Genomic DNA, 21,832 nt, shown 5'->3' with positions numbered 1-21,832 from the left:
TGTAAGAGATAACGGTAGCGCACGAGTGTAGAACAGCGGTTGCGTTCAGTAATACGAATTGCTGTATATCAGCAATATTTTTTAGTTTCATTAACAGTCCTGAGTCCATCAATACAGATAATCAGCAACGCTTTGCTGGAATTCAACCATTGTTTTGCTGAAAATTCAGTATTGCTTTTTGTGCTCGACGTATTTTATGAAGATAATCATCAATTTCACAGTGTACTCTGTGTATCCTCGCCTTTGGCGTTTTCCAATCGATACCGGTTTGGTTTTATTGCTGCCGTTCTTTTTTGCGCTGCGTTTGTAAAGAGTTTAATCTCATCTAGTTTGGACAGTAGATAAAATAAAATAAAATCACAGCAATGACGACCCAACTAACATTTATTGTGAATGGAAACGTCAACAAAGCGTCCTCAATACGGCTTGATGCTGAGTTACTGTGTTGTACATATGGACGGAAGCTTCTATGCAAGCCCTATACCAATGAATCTGGCGAACTAAATCCACATGTATATGCTGTGCGAACAGCTTCTATGCCACGAAGTCATAGCTCTTATCTCGGCTCCTATGTAACCACTAACTGAATAACATCTTGAAAAGGCGCTTTTTCAGCCTTTTCGCAGTTGTTAAATAATAGTTATACGGCATCCCCAAATTAAACGATTAAATATAATTAGGTTATGGATACCGTGACGCAATATATATGGAACTGGAATTATCACTTTTAAAATTGAATAATTAAAGTACTTGCCGCTACTTGGAATCGAGCTCTCGATCTCCGTATCCACTGGTCCCGATGATGTCCTCGTTGCCACACTGCTATATATAAATAGCATAGAAAATAGCCCGTTTTGTTTTACTCCAGACAAGGCTTCATAATTGTGCCACAAGGAACCTTACCCAACTTCATCTTGCTGCAAAAGCTTGTGAAACGTCAAACGCAATAATGTTTACATTGAACAAGCTGTGTGGTTGCGCCAACAAATTCTTCTTCACAGCTTCTAGCTGAAAGAGTGTTCTTTAAACGGCTACGAAGCGCTGCTGTTTTGTGTTTTGGCAACATTACAAAACGTACTGTATAACAGCAGCTGTTGTAGTGGCTGGGACTCTTACTCGATTTGCACATCTTCCGGCAAATCTTCCGGCATTGAATTAAAGTGCAATAAAAGCAACCCAAATAATTTCACAGTACAGAGATGGATAGCTGTAAAAAAATGTGTAGTAGCTATATATCCCGCTTAAAGTTTGTTTTGACAATAATGTTTACATCCGACAAGCCGTGTTGGTAAACCAACAGTTTCTTTATTACAGCTTCTAGCTGTAATGAAATCGCATAACGGCCTTTAAAACGCTTACTGTATAGTAGCAACTTTTTTGTTAGTGGGGACTGCTATTCGATTTGTTCAAGTATTCACTCCTCTCCTTGGCGTAACGTCCTCACTGGGACAAAGCCTGCTTCTCAGCTTAGTGTTCAATGAGCACTTCCACAGTTATTAACTGAGAGCTTCCTCTGCCAATGACCATTTTGCATGTGTATATCGTGTGGCAGGCACGAAGATACTCTATGCCCAAGGAAGTCAAGGAAATTTCCTTTACGAAAAGATCCTGGACCGACCGGGAATCGAACCCGTCACCCTCAGCATGGTCATGCTGAATACCCGTGCGTTTACCACCTCGGCTATATGGGCCCCAAGTATTCACATCTTCCGGGAAAACTCCCGGAGTTGGAATGGAGTGGAGTAAAGGCAGCCCCAGTGACAAGCAATGGATTTCTGAAAACCGAGTTTGATAGCTGTATGATGCTTGTTTTGCAGCCGTGTATTAGCTTAGGATTTATATTTGACTAGCTTCCGCTTTATTCAGCGTTGACTGCTTTCATTCGATGGTTACACAACAGAAAGCAAAAGACTGAAGCTTATAGCGCTGAAAATGTTAGTTGGGGAAGTTTTGCAGGATTATGCAAAATTATACAGCTCACGTGGCTTTTGTCGAAGAACCTTACATTCATAAGGACAATATCTATCTAGGAAACATTGTAAACCCGGTGTTATTTTTGACAAAAATGAAATAACGAACTCGCGTGTCATGCCTAATGTCATGCGGATAACAGTTTTCGGAAAATGTTTACATCCAACAATTTGAATTGAACTTGAAAATTTCAAAATGTACTCTCGCTTCACCCGAAATCTTGCCCCTCCTTACTCTTATGTGGATTTTCGGTCCTAAATCAATGTAACAAATGTTGTTTGCCAGTGATATTTATTTTCCATGTAATGTAATTATCCTAATGTGACGACAATTTTTGGTACTACACATAATACTTAAAAGCATCTTTGTAAATATACATATTCCATTCTTATTCTAACTTCTATCAGTAAAAATGATATGTTTCATTTTCATACACGACTAGACTATTCGACACCTTTTTCCTACACATATGGCATGTTAAACAAACGTAAATAAATATTGTACTTACAAGTAATACTAATTAAGTAATATTTTATCACAGATCAAACCTAAAGCCATTCAGAGCATAACTTAGAAGTAATTGTCTTTTTGAGCTAAACAAGCATCTTTGAAGTTGGTTGCATTCAGCGGAAGAAAATAGTCGTCATGCAGGAACCGAATAATATTTTCGATGGGACACAAATTTGCTCGGTCTCCTCGTATCCCACGTGGCACGCTCAGACTTTTGCCGCCCTCGCAAACTCCGACCAGGTTGGTCACGTCTCGACCGTTGAACAGCAACCGGAAGTAATACTGGGTATCTTTGTCGCTTTTGTACACCTCAAAAACCATCCGTGAGGCGTACGGGATGAAGGGCGAGTCTGTTGCTAAGCCGAGAGCCGTCATCAAATATTCCATTGTCTTGTCATGGCCGGAGTAGAGCACGAACTTGACCTTATCACCCGAGATCATTTTCAGCATGTAACCGACGATGTTCCTCAGGAAACCGTACGCCCGCAGAAGGCCTTGCTGGCGCATGCGAACGCTTCGCCATTCCTTAAGCCCCGCCCACTGAGTATAGGACATGATAGCAGCCACATGACTCTTTTCGACGCACCCCTCGATTTCCGGTTCCTGATCCCCAGTTGGGTCTACATCATCGGGTTCTTCTGTGTTGGGTTGGCTTTGACTGAAAACGATGGCACTATCGTCCTGATCTATATTGATCACATCCTGAGGATCTTGTGTGCTGGAACTGCTTGCGCGTCGAGGTTCATGGCCTGTTGCGAGAGAGATTTTCCGGCAAGGAAGTGGGGCGTCGTGGCAAATGTGAGACAGGATGGCGTCCCGTATTTCAAGCGGACTAGTTTGTCCAGCAGTAGGTTGATTTTGAAGCAAGGTGGCGCTCATCCATTGCGCTATTGCTCCGATTGCCGGGTGTGTTGCCAGTGATTGTTTGCTATCTTTATCCAGTTGCTTTTTGATATTTTCGGCCTGTGGACACGCACAATCGGTAAAACAGAAGGATAAACTGTGACTCTCCTGGATTTGGAGATATTGCCATTTATCGGGATGAACGATGCTGAACATTAGTGCCATGGCGGATTGAAATGTACGGCGGTATCGTGTGGAGTACACCACGATGTCGTCTGTATTGTAGACAATAGGATTGTTCGTAGTATCGGAAGCGTTGAACGGAGTAGTTCTGGTAACAACAGGTTTGGCATATAGCGATAAGGTATGCGCGTAGGCTTGACGAATCACGTCGCCAACTCTCAGCAACTGTGCGACTCCTTTTTGTGTTAGTTGTCCCAATAGGCAAGCTTTAGGACTGGACGGAAGCAATGGAAAACCATGGAATGGGCCCGTTTTCATCCAATGACCAGCAGTTGTACTAGAACTGCTGTTGGTAAGATAGTGGCTATACTTTACCATAACTGTGTCACCTTCGTAACTACAGTCAACGGACTCAATCCCACGCACATGTGTCATTGGACCACGGTCGCCATGACGTATAAGAAGCAACACGCCCTGCAAGGACCACCCCTCGAAAGTGCCTCCTTCTTCACCCAGTCCAATTGTAGGAGGGTGATTGCAATCATCATCGTTTATCTTTTTCGACCGAACTCGTTCTTGCTCTTCCAACTGCTGCTTTTTGTACAGAAAATTCTTCGAACTTAATACGCTATTGCTATTTTCTATTGATCCAATATATTTGTACATTCCTAGAAGTGACAGAAAATCAATGCACCAAACCTTCTTAGAATTCTTTCATTGCCAAAGCCTTACTCACCAGCAATTAGTAGAAAAATCCATATGCTCAAGATAAGATAGCAGTAAAGCGTCCGATGTTGCAGCGAGAACCGTGCGATTTCCCTAAGCAACATTTCCGAAAATTTTCCCAGCAAATTTGGTTTCTGGTTCTGGTCACTGCCAAGGAAAACAAATTCATCAGCTAGTATCAGCTATGGTTCTGACGTTTGTCCTCGACCCTGATGGGAGGCGGGAGGAATTTCGTCACAGGTGGGAGGCAGTCCTGTTCGCCTGCGCGCGAATTCTACATCCAGTGCTCACCACCAGGTGGCCGTTGTCGATTCATGTTATTGGTTGTTAATGAACGATATCCGATATCGGTGGATAGCTCCAATGAAAATACCACGTATATAAAACCTAAAACGTAAACTAAACCTAAAGTTAAAAGGTAAGCAACAGTCATAAAATTTTATAAACTTATAAGTTTATAAGTTTGTCTAACCGCTTATGTATGCCACTTCGAGCGCCAAATAGGTCTGTCCGCTATCACTATTTGAAGCATGCTTTCGGTTGTCTGTCAGAGCATGCGGACTGCGGACTCACGAGCACATGTTAGAAAGTAAACAAAACAAACCAAGCACTATACTGCATGCATGTCCGTTGAGATATGGTTGCATACCATTCGGTAAAATGTAAACCAGACTTGATACTTTTAGCACGGGAGTTTACAACCCTTTACGCTGTAGCACTACTTTTGATAATTACTTTTTTTATTGAAGTGATACGGGGCGAAATAAATATGATGAAACGGAATACTTTGGCACTTTTCCGATTTGACTAAATTTCAAAATAAGTGGAGTTTTTGTAGTAAGCACAAGTATACATTATTGCAAAGTAGAGTATGATACTGAGCTATCAACGCAGAATTTAACCATAAAACACTCGATTTTGAAAGAGAAAACTGAGAATGCGTACTCTAGCGGAAGTTAATCTGATCCAGTTTACAATGCAAATTGCTAAATAAATACGATTGGGATTACACAACATTAGGTTAATCAACAAATTTTACGTTAACATGTCGAGCCCAATGGATCACTAAAATAACTAAAACGGCCGCAATGAAATGAACAGATAGCGCCACCGTAGCCTTGTGTGTTTGACATAACTCGACTGCTGTCACTGTGTTACCATTGTTACCACCCAAAGCGGAAACAATATACCACACCCACTCGAAAGAGACCAATAAGTCGCAATGATAGGCGAGATGATAGGTAGATTTTTTGGATAGGAGTTTTTATGTACGTGGCATTTTGTGTAAGATGAGGGAAAACAGCTAAACCATAAATTTAGGCCCCCTGTCTTTAACATCCACCCCCTTACTACGACCATGGTGAATTGAACGATTCACATCTCTCACTGACTGACACTCTGATTCTAAGAACTTGGTATTATGATTCCAGTTCAAAACCGAATTAGCGACATTTTTTCTTTGACTTCCGCTGCTTTTGCCTTGCGTTAAACACAATGTCGGAAGTGGGGCGCTGTATTGTACACCTGGTGCTCTATACAGCGCCCTACTTCCGACATTGTGTTTAACGCAAGACAAACGCAGCGGAAGTCAAAGAAAAAATGTCGCTAATTCGGTTTTGAACTGGAAACATAATACACCTGGGCAGCTGTCAATGGTTCCGGAAGGGAGATATGAGAGGAGAGTAGGAAAGAAAGGAAGAGAGAGAGAGGGGCAGGAGAGTGTACTGGTACGAGGTAACAGGCAGAAAAGAATTAGCGGTCAAGCAGTTCGCACTTACCGGGACCGATCGAGTCAAGAAAAAAGAAGTTCGCGTGGTAGCAAAATCAAGTAAAGTTATTTCCAAAAAGCGTGATCCGAAGTTGAGAAGCTGTCGGTGTAAGGAAGTTGTGAACCGAGCAACGAGTTTTCCCCGGGATTGTGACGACGAACCTCCAGACACTCGGTGCACCGAACTGGCCCAGGAAGACTGGTGGAAACTGACCGGCGAGCTGTGCACTGGTGACCAACGAGCCGAGCCATCGTTGTGCCACACGCCACGGGTACCGGTAACCGCAGTCATTGAGGTGCGGGCGGTAGTGAGGTCCGGCTGGTTTACCCCGCTCACTATCGCTCAATATCCGATGTGTTGCCCGTCCCGTCCGCGAGTGCTCAGACGTCGGTTGACCAGTCATCGTAGACCCCCTTGGCCAGTGAAAGTTAGTCCTTCAAACGCCGCTGGATAAGTAGAACCCCAACACCGCACGTGGCCCGAAGCACAGGATTGTCCGACTACGCTATAGCCAACCATATCAAGCCTTCCTGACATCGTGATTAGAGCAGCCAACCCCTCACGCGCCCAGTGGTACAAGGACCTCAGGACTACGACCGATCAAGCCCCATCAATCCGCCGTTAGGCCAGGTGGGCATCTCATACCCCCAAAACGTCCCACGTGGTTTGGAGAGCAGGACGCCAGGTTTCATTCGCGGTGAAGAGTTCCAAGCCCAGCTGGCCGATCAGTGTTCTGGCCAGGCAACCAGCTGATTCGCATCGATCGGGAGTGCAACCGGAAGGTAGTCCGAAGACGGTGAAACACATGGCAAGTAACCCCTAAATGTGAAGCGATACCTCTCTCTCCCTCTCGCATGAAGTTTAAACGCCCTACCAAGACCAAATGTTCCGGATCGGCCGCAACGAACCCCCCCCCCCCTTTTCTCTATGTAAAAAGTTAAGATAATAAATATGTTTAAGCTTATTTGTATTGTTTTGTGCCACGTCATTTCATGGAGAACGTCCTTGGTTTCTCTCGTACTGGGTCAGTCTTTTGTATCGTTGGTTCCGTTGGGTAAAGGTAAGTGAGTCCACCTGAGTAAGCAGCCGCCGACCCTGAGAGGTTATAGCCGTGGGGCTAGCCGGTAATTACAATTGGCGCCCAACGTGGGGCCCGTACCCACGACCCTGAGATTAAGAGTCTCATGCTCTACCGACTGAGCTAGCCGGGCAACACATCGGATATTGAGCGATAGTGAGAACCCGGATTGCCGTTCTAGGATACCTATTGTCAACAGATGGCCTAAGAGCCAATCCGGATAAAGTCCGATCCATAGTGGATTATGAACGGCCTACGACGGTCACTAAATTAAGAAGGTTCCTAGGAATGGCAAATTACTATCGCCGTTTCATAGAGGACTTCAGCGGAATTACATCCGCCCTAACGGACTTGCTAAAAACCAAGTCCAAGATCCTGGGATGGAATGAGGCTGCTGAAGACTCGTTCAACCTACTTAAAGAGAAACTTATCTCGGCACCAGTTCTCGCTTCTCCAGACTTTTCAAAGGAGTTCACATTACAGACTGATGCAAGCGACGTCGCAGTCGCGGGAATTCTAACCCAAATCCAAGAAGGATTTGAGAGGGTCATTGCTTTCTTTTCGCACAAGCTGACAACTCCCCAAAGGAATTACCACGCGTGCGAAAAGGAAGCATTGGCCGTTCTCTTATCCATCGATGCTTTCCGGGGATATATTGAGGGATCCCACTTCACGGTCATCACGGATTCCTCAGCTCTAACCCACATAATGACTGCGAAGTGGAAAACGTCATCCAGATGTAGTCGCTGGTGTTTAGAGTTACAACATTACGACATGACTATACGTCATCGTCGTGGAAAGGACAATGTGGTGGCCGATGCACTTTCTCGCAGTGTAGCCACTGTGGGGGCGAACGGTGGCCTAGATATCTCAAAAGTACCTTCGGATTCTTCTAAATCGAACCCACACTCTACCGATGTAGCTTTGGCTACTTACGAAGACCTATTAGAAAAAGTATCCGAACACCCAGACGAAAATGTCGATTTTCAAGTTCGCGATGGGGTATTGTACAAATACGTGGCGAACACGAGTGAACCGCACGATGATCGGTTCGATTGGAAAATCCTTCCCCATCCAGAGGAACGGGGCGACATAATGCGCGAGTGTCACGATAACTCAATGCACCCAGGGACAGATCGAACCCTAAGTCGAATTCGGTTAAGATATTTCTGGCCACGGATGGTGCTAGATGTTAGGGAATACGTGGGAAAATGCGTAATATGCAAGGAGACAAAAGCCCCCAATATTGCCCTTGCCCCACAGATGGGAGAGCAACGTATTACCACACACCCGTGGCAGATAATCGCCCTAGATTTCATCGGCCCTCTCCCGAGAAGTCGCAACCAGAACCAATACATCCTTTCCGTGGTTGACTTGTTTAGCAAATGGATCATGCTTGTTCCATTTCGGAAAATTGATAGCAAAGGTCTATGCAAGGCGCTGCGAGACCAATGGTTTTATCGTAATTCAGTGCCCGAAGTGCTAATTACGGATAATGCATCATGTTTCCTGTCCCATGAGTTTCGTTCACTTTGTACTAGGTTCGACATCCGGCATTGGCTGAATTCTAAATACCACTCACAGGCTAACCCTGTCGAGCGGGTCAACAGAACAGTCAATGCCGCCATACGAACCTACGTAAAAAGTGATCAGAAACTCTGGGATACAAAGTTGTCGGAGGTAGAAACCGTCTTAAATACGTCTGAGCACTCCGCAACAGATTTCACCCCATTTTTTGTAACACACGGACATGAAATGTTCTTGAAGGGATCCGACCACCGTCTCGGTGAGAATAATCCTCAAATCTCCCCTGAAGAGCGGGGAAAACACCAAGCTGAACTATTTGGCGAAATCCAAAAAGTCATTAAGGCTAAGCTGGAAAAGGCCCACCAAGAAAGCGCTAAGCGCTACGATCTGCGCCACCGTGCTCACGGCAAATCGTTACAGGCTGGGCAAATGATATACAGACGTAACATGAAGCAGTCTAGTGCCTTAGAAGACTACAATGCCAAATATGGGCCACAATACCTACCAGCTAAAGTAATCCGGAAAATAGGGACCTCGTCTTACGAAATCGCCGACTTAGATGGAAAATCGTTGGGCGTATGGCCGGCAACCCATCTCAAGCCAGCATAAAAGTAAACTCCCACGCCATAAACAATCTCGACGGAGGTCATTGACTTCTGTGGTGGTGATGCCAACCCGAGGGGTCATTGACTTTAGAATCAGCACAAGCGAACTACGAGCGTTTGGTGCCATCGTTTCCTCCTTCCAAGGACTCATTCAGATCTCCAAACTAGAACAAATCACAAGTATCAGGTTTTCTCAGCGACTAATCCGGCAGCAATAAGTTTTCCTTCCAACAAAATAGGCCGTTCTCCTAATTTTCACCATTTTCCAATCCTGCGCTGCATACTTTTATCCACACAAAACCGTGGTGGTGTTTTAATCGGGTTTTGTTTTGATCCCATGTTCGTTACAATATTTTTTTTCTCGAACCGCCCTGTCGGACAACCAGATACAGTTCTGACAGCTAGAGGGATGGCTCACATCTTTCCCACATAAAAGGGAATATGAGGGACCGATCATTTTGAAGAAAGTGAATCTGGTCACAGATAGCAGAAAGATGAAAAACTTTCCCTTTCATTAAGAAAGGCGAACAGTTTTCAAAAAAAAAAACACTACGAAGAGGCATTACAGTTTTAAGCCTCTCCGATGGATTAGAAGAGTAAATAATCTTCTAATCGATACTATCTCAGGAGATATACACGGTCTCCTAGATAAGGGGTGATACTCACCTCGTAAGTACTGTGTAAAAAGATAGGACAAGAAACGGTCAAGAAACGATTTTCTGTCGAAATTTCTTGAGCGGTACTCAGCTGGAACGGAAAAATCGATGAACTTGATGATCAATGATGATGGTGATGATCTCGGTGATGATTGTGTCGATCAAACCAGTTGTCACTTTTTACTTTGGGAAAAATGCCCCGATGCATTATTCCGCAAGTAGAGTGACATTTTCTAGACAGATTATGATCTTCATTTATTTATTTTTCTGCCATCAGCGAGTTGTTTTCTGGGAAGTAGTAAGTTTTTCGTAAGATTTTGTCTAATGTTTTGATATTTACCTAGGTTCTTATCATTGACTTAATTCTAGGGAGTGGCTGAGATAATTACCATTGCGGCACGGACAATAATTGCCATGGCCTCCGGCACCAACTGTTCTACGGTCACCGCATCCATTCGATAGTGCGCCAAATGTGGAAAATAATCCAGGTGTTCCCAGGAATCTGACATCCTTTTTGTTATTCTGATTCCGAAGCATTATGTGCTCCATGCCGATGCCCCTCCATGCTCCATGTACATACAGGAATGGATTTATGCGCTGTCCGCTGCACTCCGAGCTGGGTCAGATTTGTTGTGTGCTTTTTCCTGCTGGCGGAGCATAGTGACCATCGATGCCGTTGAGTCGGTCTACCCGCAGATGCTGCAAAAGCACCAGAAGGCTCCGGTGCATCACAGAATGAGCCTTAACATCCGGACGTTTATTTGGAACATCGAAGAAGCGGGAAGTTTTTTTTTTTCTGGGACGAGTAGAAAGTACGAATGGATCCTGTTTGGTGCACTCGCAGTGTGCTTATGTGACCTACGTGTATCGATATCCAGGTGGTTCAGTTGCTGTATTTGTCATCGGAGCATCGATTAGGACAAGGCGGTGGATGGAATGATCTCCAAAAAGAATATCCGCGGATGAAGTGGTTGCGAGCCGGAAGATCAGATGGATAATCCGCAACAGAGATTCTGATAGTAAAGCTACACATTTTGATGGCAGCAGAAGATCGTTCCGCAGAAGTTCCATCGCAAATCCACCCAGAACTTATTCCATCGGTTCTATAGTGAATTATCTTATTCTGAATTCCTGAATTGTTTCTTCTAGAATTCCTCTATGAGTTTCTTCGAATGTCCCTCATGGATTTACGTGAAGAACTTCTTTATAAGCTTTTCTAGGAATTGTGTCCGAATCTCCGAGTTTCCTCCACGAGTTCCTTCTGGGTTTCCTACAAGAGTTTCTTCTTATATAGTTTCTTATGGAATTCTTACGAAATTTCTTTTAGGAATTGCTCCAGGAGTACCATCTGTGATTTATTTACGAGTTCCTTCTAGGATTTCTGAAATATATCCAGGAGTTCCTTGAGGGATTCCTTCTGAATTTTTTCTAGTAGTTCCTTCTGAGTTTTCCCAGGGATTATTTACGGGATGTTCTGTGAATCTGTGTTTACTGCGGTCTCGACACTTATAAGATTCTTCCAAGAGTTTTATCTGACCGGGATGAACCTGCCTACGGCAGAAAATCCCAGAATAAAAAAAAGAAAAAAAAGTTTCATCTGTGATTTCTCCGGAGATCTTTCTAGGATTGCTACGGAGGTTTCTTCTAGGATACTTTTGAGAATTGATAAAATTGTCACAAGGAGTTCCCCAAGATTTCCCAAGAGTTTCCCGAGTATTTCTCCGGGAATTCGGAGTTCCATTAGTAGTTCCCCGAGAATTCCTTCAGCTTTTTCAAGGAGTTCCTCAAGAATTCTTGGCCATTCCCCCGAGGGTTGCCCGAGAAGTCCACCTGGAGTAAGAAGAAATCCTCTAAGAGTTCTTCGGGATTCCCCCAGAAAATCTCCGGGGGTTCCTTCAGGAGTTCCCCGGGAATTTCTTCAGTTCTTCTGGAAGTCCTCCAAGAGTTCTTTGGAAAATCCTCCAAAGGTTCCCGGGCATTCCTCCAGGAGTTCTTCTGGAATTTCTTTAAGAGTTTATTAGGAATTCCTTGGAAGTTCATGAGATCCTCTGAAATTCTTCAAGCAATGCCCCAGGAATTTCTCCAGCACTTCCTCCAGTATTTCTTAAGGAGTTCCTCGAGAATTCTGCCAGGAGTTTCTTGCGAATTCTCACAGGATTTTCGCGGTTAATTGCCCAGAGAGTTCTTCGGAAGTGTCTCCAGAAGTTCCTTGGAAATTTCACCAGGAGTTTCCCGGAAACTCCTGAAGCAGTTCACAGGGAATTCATCCAGAAGTTCCCCGGGGAATTCTTAAAAAAAAAACCCCGTCGAGTCTTCCTAGAGTTCACCGGAAATTTCTAAATGAGTTCCTCGGGAATTCCTCCAGGAGTCCCTCGGCAAATCTACCAGCAGTTTCTTCCGGAGTTTCTCGGGAATTTTTCCAGGGATTCCTCGGATATTCTCTCCGGAGTTTCTCGAGAATTTCTACCGGAGTTTCTCGGGAATTCCTTCATGAGTTCCTCGGCCATTCTCCCAACAGTTTCTTCCGGAGTTTGTTGCGAATTCCTCCATAAGATTTTCGGGAATTCCTTCATGAGTTTCTCGTAACTTCATCTTGGATTTCTCCGGAAATACCCTCAGCAGTTCCTCGAAAATTCTTCCCGATTTTGTTCAGGAATTCTTACCGGAGCTCTTTAGGAATTCCTTCAGGAGTTTTTCAGTAATTCCTCCAAGAGTCCCTCGGGAATTTCTCCAGAAGTTCCTGGGAATTTTCGCAGTAGTTAATCGGGAATTCCCCTGGGAGATCCTCGGTAACTCCTCCAGGAGTGCTTCGAAAATTCTTCAAGAAGTTCCTCGGGAATTCCTCCATAAGTTCCTCGGATATTCCTACTGGAGTTAATATGCGAATTCCTCGGGAATGAGAAGTTCCTCGGGAATTCTTCCAGAAGTTCCTCGGGAATTCTTCCAGAAGTTCCTCGGGAATTCTTCTAGAAGTTCCTCGGGAATTCTTCCAGAAGTTCCTAGGGATATCTTCCAGAAGTTTCTCGGCAATTCTTCCAGCAAATCATCGGGAATTCTTCCAGAAGTTCATGGGTATTCTTCCAGAAGTTCCTCGGCAATTCTTCCAGAAGTTCCTCGGCAATTCTTCCAGAAGTTCCTCGGCAATTCTTCCAGAAGTTCCTCGGCAATTCTTCCAGAAGTTCCTCGGGAATTCTTCCAGAAGTTCCTCGGGAATTCTTCCAGAAGTTCCTCGGGAATTCTTCCAGATGTTCCTCGGGAATTCTTCCAGAAGTTCCTCGGGAATTCTTCCAGAAGTTTCTCGGGAATTCTTCCAGAAGTTTCTCGGGAATTCTTCCAGATGTTCCTTGGGAATTCTTCCAGATGTTCCTCGGGAATTCTTCCAGATGTTCCTCGGGAATTCTTCCAGAAGTTCCTCGGGAATTCTTCCAGAAGTTCCTCGGGAATTCTTCCAGAAGTTCCTCGGGAATTCTTCCAGAAGTTCCTCGGGAATTCTTCCAGAAGTTCCTCGGGAATTCTTCTAGAAGTTCCTCGGGAATTCTTCCATAAGTTCCTCGGGATTTCTTCCAGAAGTTCCTCGGGAATTCTTCTAGAAGTTCCTCGGGAATTCTTCCAGAAGTTCCTAGGGATATCTTCCAGAAGTTTCTCGGCAATTCTTCCAGAAAATCATCGGGAATTCTTCCAGAAGTTCATGGGTATTCTTCCAGAAGTTCCTCGGCAATTCTTCCAGAAGTTCCTCGGAAATTCTTCCAGAAGTTCCTCGGGAATTCTTCCAGAAGTTCCTCGGGAATTCTTCCAGAAAATCCTCGGCATTTCTTCCAGAAGTTCATGGGTATTCTTCCAGAAGTTCCTCGGCAATTCTTCCAGAAGTTCCTCGGCAATTCTTCCAGAAGTTCCTCGGCAATTCTTCCAGAAGTTCCTCGGGAATTCTTCCAGAAGTTCCTCGGGAATTCTTCCAGAAGTTCCTCGGGAATTCTTCCAGAAGTTCCTCGGGAATTCTTCCAGAAGTTCCTCGGGAATTCTTCCAGAAGTTCCTCGGGAATTCTTCCAGAAGTTCCTCGGGAATTCTTCCAGAAGTTCCTCGGGAATTCTTCCAGAAGTTCCTCGGGAATTCTTCCAGAAGTTCCTCGGGAATTCTTCCAGAAGTTCCTCGGGAATTCTTCCAGAAGTTCCTCGGGAATTCTTCCAGAAGTTCCTCGGGAATTCTTCCAGAAGCTCCTCGGGAATTCTTCCAGAAGTTCCTCGGGAATTCTTCCAGAAGTTCCTCGGAAATTCTTCCAGAAATTGCTCGGGAATTCTCTATTCTTCCATAAGTTCCTCGGGATTTCTTCCAGAAGTTCCTCGGGAATTCTTCCAGAAGTTCCTCTCTTCCAGAAAATTCTCGGCAATTCTTCCAGAAAATCCTCGGGAATTCTTCCAGAAGTTCATGGGTATTCTTCCAGAAGTTCCTCGGGAATTCTTCCAGAAGTTCCTCGGGAATTCTTCCAGAAGTTCCTCGGGAATTCTTCCAGAAGTTCCTCGGGAATTCTTCAAGAAGTTCCTCGGAAATTCTTCTAGAAGTTCTTCGGGAATTCTTCCAGAAGTTCCTCAGGAATTCTTCCAGAAGTTCCTCGGGAATTCTTCCAGAAGTTCCTCGGGACTTCTTCCAAAAGTTCCTCGGGAATTCTTCCAGAAATTCCTCGGGAATTCTTCCAGAAGGTTATCGGGAATTCTTCCAGAAATTCCTCGGAAATTCTTCCTGAAGTTCCTCGGAAATTCTTCCAGAAGTTCCTCGGGAATTCTTCCAGAAGTTCTTTAGGAATTCTTCCAGAAGTTCCTAGGGAATTCTTCCAGAAGTTGCTCGGGAATTCTTCCAGAAGTTCCTCGGGAATTCTTCCAGAAGTTCCTCGGGAATTCTTCCAGAAGTTCCTCGGGAATTCTTCCAGAAGTTCCTCGGGAATTCTTCCAGAAGTTCCTCGGTAATTCTTCCAGAAGTTCCTCGGGAATTCTTCCAGAAGTTCCTCGGGAATTCTTCCAGAAGTTGCTAGGGAATTCTTCCAGAAGTTCCTAGGGAATTCTTCCAGAAGTTCCTCGGGAATTCTTCCAGAAGGTTATCGGTAATTCTTCCAGAAGTTCCTCGGGAATTCTTCAAGAAGTTCCTCGGGAATTCTTCCAGAAGTTCCTCGGGAATTCTTCCAGAAGTTCCTCGGGAATTATTCCAGAAATTGCTCGGGAATTCTCTATTCTTCCATAAGTTCCTCGGGATTTCTTCCAGAAGTTCGTTGGCAATTCTTCCAGAAGTTCCTCGGGAATTCTTCCAGAAGTTTCTCGGGAATTCTTCCAGAAGGTTATCGGTAATTCTTTCAGAAGTTCCTCGGTAATTCTTCCAGAAATTCCTCGGGAATTCTACCAGAAGTTCATCGGGAATTCTTCCAGAAGTTCATCGGGAATTCCCGAGGAACTTCTGGAAGAATTCCCGAGGAACTTCTGCAAGAATTCCCGAGGAGCTTGAAGAATTGCCGAGGAACTTCTGGAAGAATACCCATCAACTTCTGGAAGAAATGCCGAGGAACTTCTGGATGAATTCCCGTGGATTTTCTGGAAGAATTCACGAGGAACTTCTGGAAGAATTTCCGAGACACTTCTGGAAGATATCCCTAGGAACTTCTGGAAGAATTACCTAGGAGCTTCTGGAAGAATTCTCGATGAACATCCGCAAGAATTGCCAAAGAACTTCTGGAAGAAATCCCGAGGAACTTATGGAAGAATAGAGAATTCCCGAGCAATTTCTGGAAAAAATCCCGAGAAACTCCTGGAAGAATTCCCGAGGAACTTGTGTAAAAATGACTGAGGGACTTCTGGAATAATTCCCGAGGAACTTCTGGAAGAATTCCCGAGTAACTTCTGGGAGAATATCTGAGAAACTTCTGCTGAGGAACTTTTGGCAGAATTTTTGAGTAACTTCTGGAGTAATTGTCGAGCATCTTCTGGAAAAATTCTCAAGGAACTTCGGAAGAATTCCCGAGACACTTCAAGATACTCCTTGAAGAATTTCCGACAAACTCCTGGAGGAATTCCCGATAAGCTACCATAGGAATTTCCGGAGCATTCCTGCAGGAATTCCCATATTAACTACAGTAAGAGTATCCGAGAAACTTCTGGAAGAATTCCGAGGTACTTCTGGAAGAATTTCCGAGGAACTTCTGGAAGAATTTCCGAGGAATTTCTGCAAGAATTCCCGAGGAACATCTGAAAGAATTCCCGAGGAACTTGTGGAAGAATTCCCAAGGAACTTCTGGAAGAATTCCTTAGGAACTTCTGGAAGAATTCCCGAGGAACTTCTGGAGGAATTCTCAAGGAACTTCTAGGAGAATGCCGGGGAATATGAGGAAGAATTCCCGAGGAACTTCTGAAAGAATTCCCGAGGAATTTCTGGGAGAATTCTCTAGGAACCTTTGGAAGAATTACCGAGGAATGTGTGGAAGAATTCCCGAGAAACTTCTGGAAGAATTCCCGAGGAACTTCTGGAAGAATTACCGAGGAACTTCTGGAAGAATTACCGAGGAACTGCTGGAAGAATTCCCGAGGAACTTCTGGAAGAATTCCCTAGGAACTTCTGGAAGAATTCCCGAGGTACTTCTGGAAGAATTTCCGAAGAACTTCTGGAAGAATTTCTGAGGAATTTCTGGAAGAATTCCCGAGGAACATCTGAAAGAATTCCCGAGGAACATCTGAAAGAATTCCCGAGGAACTTGTGGAAGAATTCCCAAGGAACTTCTGAAAGAATTCCCGAGGAACTTCTGGAAGAATTTCCGAGGAACTTATGAAAGAATTCCCGAGGAATTTCTGGGATAATTCCCGAGGATTTTCTGGAAGAATTATCAAGGAATGTGTGGAAGAATTCCCGAGAAACTTCTGGAAGAATTCCCGAGGAACTTCTGGAAGAATTCCCGAGGAACATCTGGAAGAATTCCCGAGGAACTTGTGGAAGAATTCCCAAGAAACTTCTGAAAGAATTCCCGAGGAACTTCTGGAAGAATTTCCGAGGAACTTCTGAAAGAATTCCCGAGGAATTTCTGGGATAATTCCTGAGGGTTTTCTGGAAGAATTATCGAGGAATGTGTGGAAGAATTCCCGAGAAACTTCTGGAAGAATTCCCAAGGAAATTCTGGAAGAATTACCGAGGAACTGCTGGAAGAATTCCCGAGGAGCTTCTGGAAGAATTCCCGAGGAACTTCTGGAAGAATTCCCGAGGAACTTCTGGAAGAATTTCCGAGGAACTTCTGGAATAATTGCTGAGGAATTTCTGGAAGAATTTCCGAGGAACATCTGAAAGAACTCCCGAGAAACTTCTGGAAGAGTTCCCGAGGAACTTCTGGAAGAATTACCGAGGAACTGCTGGAAGAATTCCCGAGGAGCTTCTGGAAGAATTCCCGAGAAACTTCTGGAAGAATTCCCGAGGAACTTCTGGAAGAATTCTCGAGGAACTTCTAGGAGAATGCCGGGGAATATGTGGAAGAATTCCCGAGGAACTTCTGGAAGAATTCCCGAGGAACTTCTGAAAGAATTCCCGAAGAATTTCTGGGAGAATTCCGAGGAATGTGTGGAAGAATTCCCGAGGAACTTCTGGAAGTACTCCCGAAGAACTTGTGGAAGAATTTCCGAGGAACTTCTGGAATAATTTCTGAGGAATTTCTGGAAGAATTTCCGAGGAACATCTGAAAGAACTCCCGAGAAACTTCTGGAAGAGTTCCCGAGGAACTTCTGGAAGAATTACCGAGGAACTGCTGGAAGAATTCCCGAGGAGCTTCTGGAAGAATTCCCGAGGAACTTCTGGAAGAATTCCCGAGGAACTTCTGGAAGAATGCTCGAGGAACTTCTAGGAGAATGCCGGGGAATATGTGGAAGAATTCCCGAGGAACTTCTGGAAGAATTCCCGAGGAACTTCTGAAAGAATTCCCGAAGAATTTCTGGGAGAATTCCCGAGGAACTTCTGGAAGAATTACCGGGGAATGTGTGGAAGAATTCCCGAGAAACTTATGGAAGAATTCCCGAGGAACTTCTGGAAGATTTACCGAGGAACTGCTGGAAGAATTCCCGAGGAACTTCTGGAAGAATTCGCTAGGAACTTCTGGAAGAATTCCCGAGGAACTTCTGGGAGATTTCCCGAGGAACTTCTGGGAGAATTCTGAGGAATGTGTGGAAGAATTCCCGAGGAACTTCTGGAAGTACTCCCGAAGAACTTGTGGAAGAATTTCCGTGAAACTTCTGGAAGAATTCCCGAGGAACTTCTGGAATAATTTCTGAGGAATTTCTGGAAGAATTTCCGAGGAACATCTGAAAGAACTCCCGAGAAACTTCTGGAAGAGTTCCCGAGGAACTTCTGGAAGAATTACCGAGGAACTGCTGGAAGAATTCCCGAGGAACTTCTGGAAGAATTCCCGAGGTACTTCTGGAAGAATTTCCGAAGAACTTCTGGAAGAATTTCTGAGGAATTTCTGGAAGAATTCCCGAGGAACATCTGAAAGAATTCCCGAGGAATTTGTGGAAGAATTCCCAAGGAACTTCTGGAAGAATTTCCGAGGAACTTCTGGAAGAATTTCCTAGGAATTTCTGGAAGAATTCCCGAGGAACATCTGAAAGAATTCCCGAGAACTTCTAGGAGAATGCCGGGGAATATGTGGAAGAATTCCCGAGGAACTTCTGGAAGTACTCCCGAAGAACTTCTGGAAGAATTTCCGCGGAACTTCTGGAAGAATTCCCTGGGAACTCCTGGAGGAATTCCCGAGGAACTTCTGGGAGAATGTCAAGGAATGTGTGAAGGAAATTTCGAGAAACTCCTACAGAAATTCCCGAGGAACTTTTTGAGGAATTTTCGGAGAACTTCTGATGGGTTTTTTCGGGAAAATCCTGAAGGAATTCCTCTGAAACTCCTGGAGGCATTCCCGGAAACTCCTACGAAAATTCCTAAGGAACTCTTGAAGGAATTCTCGAGGATCCTAAAGAAACTTTCAAGGAGCTCCAGAAGGATTTCTCGGGGGAGTTCCAGGAAGAAACTCCTGGAAGAATTTCAGGGAAGAATGAATCTCAAGAGCTCCTGGAAGAAGGGCTTCAATAGCCGAAGCGGCATGTTCAGCTAGACCATGCTGAGGTTGACGACGACCGATGCCCAGAAACTTCGTAATGGAAATTTCGTTGACTTCCTTGGACATAGAGTATCTTCGTGTCAGACACACGAAGTGCAAATGCAAAATTCAGACAGAACTTCTGAATGAATTCCAGAAATGATTCTTTTCAGGATTATTTAGATTCTCAGTAGAATCTCCAGAGGAATCTTAAAATGCATAGATGTAGGAATCCCTTTAGTATTTTTTTAGTTATCCCGAAAAGAACTTCTTAGGGAATTTAGAAGATACTGTTTATATGGCATCCCAGTAAAACTCCTGAATGAATACCAGAAGGAATTCTTTAAAGTAGAAGGGCAGGATAAACTCCTGGATCAATCTCTAAAAAAACTTTGAGAAAAATCATCATGTATTAAGTTGATACTATGAACGTCTAAAAAAAAACATTTTTCCTCGTATACGTATGTATACATACACTTAATATATATTTTAACTAGCTGTAATAACAGATCAGTTCTTACTCCTACATATTGAAGCTTTCAGTTTATTAGTATTTTTAGTAATTTTTATGTATGAAGGCAAACCACAATACATTTATATTTCATAAACCATTGATCAAAATACTGGATTCTCTTTACTTCTTTCAAATGCTATCAGTCACAAATTCTCCTTTCCATCCAGCAAGTCTGCTTTAAGTCCTTCCTACATTATAAAATCAACTTCCTATTTCGTGATCCGGAAGCCAAAATGAACCGAATCGTGCGTCCAATCAGCACCAAATGATCATACCGTGGGACACTCATTTGCTTGGATCACCAGCTGCAAATCGCATCCTTCCTCCAGCACATAGTTTCTGCATCTTAGGCTATAGGGTGTTTTTACTAGGATCTCATTGCTGGAGACAATTCCAGTTTGGATGGGATGAAGTAGTGCTCAGGATACATGGTCTTGCTTCCGCCTCTTCCAGACAGTCCCGGTGGCACTGAGGAACCCATCGGTGTGACTGAAAGATAAAAGGGGATTTAAGACTCTTTACAACTCTTCCGGCTAGCGCTTTTTTTTTTTTGAATAGGTATAAAGGAAAGCAAAATACTTACTCTTCAAAATTTCCTCTCATCCACACAGCTACCGGAGACAAAAACGCATTGAAATCTGAGTGCCATAGCCTCCGCGGTGTCCACCGCCACCCCCCGCGATCGCTATTTCCTCTACACGATTTCGGCCATCGCCGGGGCCACTTCCCGAGGTCGCAAACCGGAATGACCGTAACTGAACTCCAACTCTAAAGTCCTGGTCTGTTTATTGGCCAGCTTATTCATACTGTTGCCGTGGGCTGAAGCTCGATGCACCCGCAGGTTATCTCCGATCGAAACACCGCCGTAAACTGTTCTTGCTCGCATTCGCCCTCTTCGCACAGGTAGTGCTCCTGTCGAAGTGATTCTGCAACGATTCATAGTCACCGTAGAAGTAGTTGGTTCCATCGGCGCCGCAAAAGTGGCAGAAAATGTGGTCCTTCCGCAGATGCCGAAACAGTTCGTCCTTGACCAGGAACAATTTGTCGCAGTACTCGCAAAGCGGATGGCCCCGATGTCCGGATCGCCGACCCGCCGGTGGATGGCCAGGTTCTGCCGGGAGTGGCACCGACATTCTGATGAGAAGATCTTCAGGTGCTCTGTGCAGATGTCGCAATAGAACAGCTCGTGCCGCTTGCGGACATGCTCAGGATGTCGAACTTGGAGAAGTTCTTCTCGTCGCACCTGGGACACTTATTGTCCAGCAGCTCAAAAAACGCCTGCTGCACCTTTCCGTCCGTGAAGCAGATCCGATACTACTTATCGTTCAACTCGGACTGATTCTTCCAGCTGATTCATCCAGCGTCTTCGAGAAGATTACCTTAGCCAACTTCCGCCGACAGATGGGACAATCGTTCTGCCGACACAGCACCCGAATCCGGGTGGAATACTCGAAGTGACACAGATGGTCGCACTTGCCGATATCGTAGAACTGGATCGGCTTGAATCGGTTCCGACGGCGAGGAATTCTTGTCGTTGCTGCTTCCGGTCCTACTGTTGAGGGTACTTCCCCTACCAGCGCTGCTGGTGCTACTGTAGTGTATTGGCTAGCCCGCAGGATCTGGTAGGATCCTAAAATATTCCGCTCTGCACGACAAGAAAACTGAAAAATAATCCGAATTTGTTTGTAAACAAACATTTCGTCGATAATTTTCTTCTTCTTTTTCTGTTTCTGCTCTCAAGCTCGATTGTCAAAATTACTTTGGTAAAAATGCACTTTTTTCCTTGACCTCATTTCTTGCGATCTGAGTACTAAGCTTAAAGTAGTATTATGTTAGATTAAGTAGCAATGTGTGAATGGATATTGGAATGAATGGTTTATGAATGAGGGAAGGGTACCCAAAAGTTTGAGATGATGAATGTTATTATATATGTAATAGAAATAACTAGAATAAGGAAAAGTAATTGAACGAAAAAGGATAAAGGAATGCGTTAATATATTCACAGCAACCTAATCAATGAGCACCGTTGAAGCATAGTAACAGCACCGATAAAATAAACACCACCAATCCAGACGCAGTATCTATAATAAAATCAAAAAAAAAATAATACAACCGATTGATCCGGAGAATCACTTACCTAAAGCAACCACCACACGAAAACTTCGATTCAGGAATGGATGAATTTAGAGAAAAATTGCCGATCTAAAAACTCTAGCTCGACAATTTTTCCATTGGAGGAGGGATGATTGTTACCACCCAAAGCGGAAACAATATACCACACCCACTCGAAAGAGACCAATAAGTCGCAATGATAGGCGAGATGATAGGTAGATTTTTTGGATAGGAGTT

General features: G+C 44.3%; 1 protein-coding gene across 1 annotated transcript; it reads right to left on the bottom strand.

The window, feature by feature from the left end:
* Positions 1-2,243: 2,243 nt before the first annotated feature.
* On the bottom strand, positions 2,244-4,515 carry LOC109420086 (2-phosphoxylose phosphatase 1). The gene is made up of 2 exons (XM_019694398.3): positions 4,244-4,515; positions 2,244-4,175 (listed from the first exon to the last, which is right to left on the bottom strand). Exons 1-2 carry the CDS (start codon positions 4,335-4,337, stop codon positions 2,542-2,544), a joined length of 1,728 nt encoding a protein of 575 aa, XP_019549943.3. The 5' UTR covers positions 4,338-4,515; the 3' UTR covers positions 2,244-2,541.
* Positions 4,516-21,832: the final 17,317 nt, after the last annotated feature.

Source organism: Aedes albopictus, chromosome 2 (assembly GCF_035046485.1).
Source record: "Aedes albopictus strain Foshan chromosome 2, AalbF5, whole genome shotgun sequence".
NCBI lineage: Eukaryota > Metazoa > Arthropoda > Insecta > Diptera > Culicidae > Aedes > Aedes albopictus.
This window is presented reverse-complemented; position numbering and strand designations above follow the sequence as displayed.

Excerpts from the sequence above, each read along its gene's own strand:
- LOC109420086 (XM_019694398.3), bottom strand. The coding sequence starts at position 4,337 with ATGTTGCTTAGGGAAATCGCACGGTTCTCGCTGCAACATCGGACGCTT. Across the intron at positions 4,176-4,243 it reads GATTTTTCTACTAATTGCTG|GAATGTACAAATATATTGGA; the intron begins GTGAGTAAGGCT and ends TGTCACTTCTAG.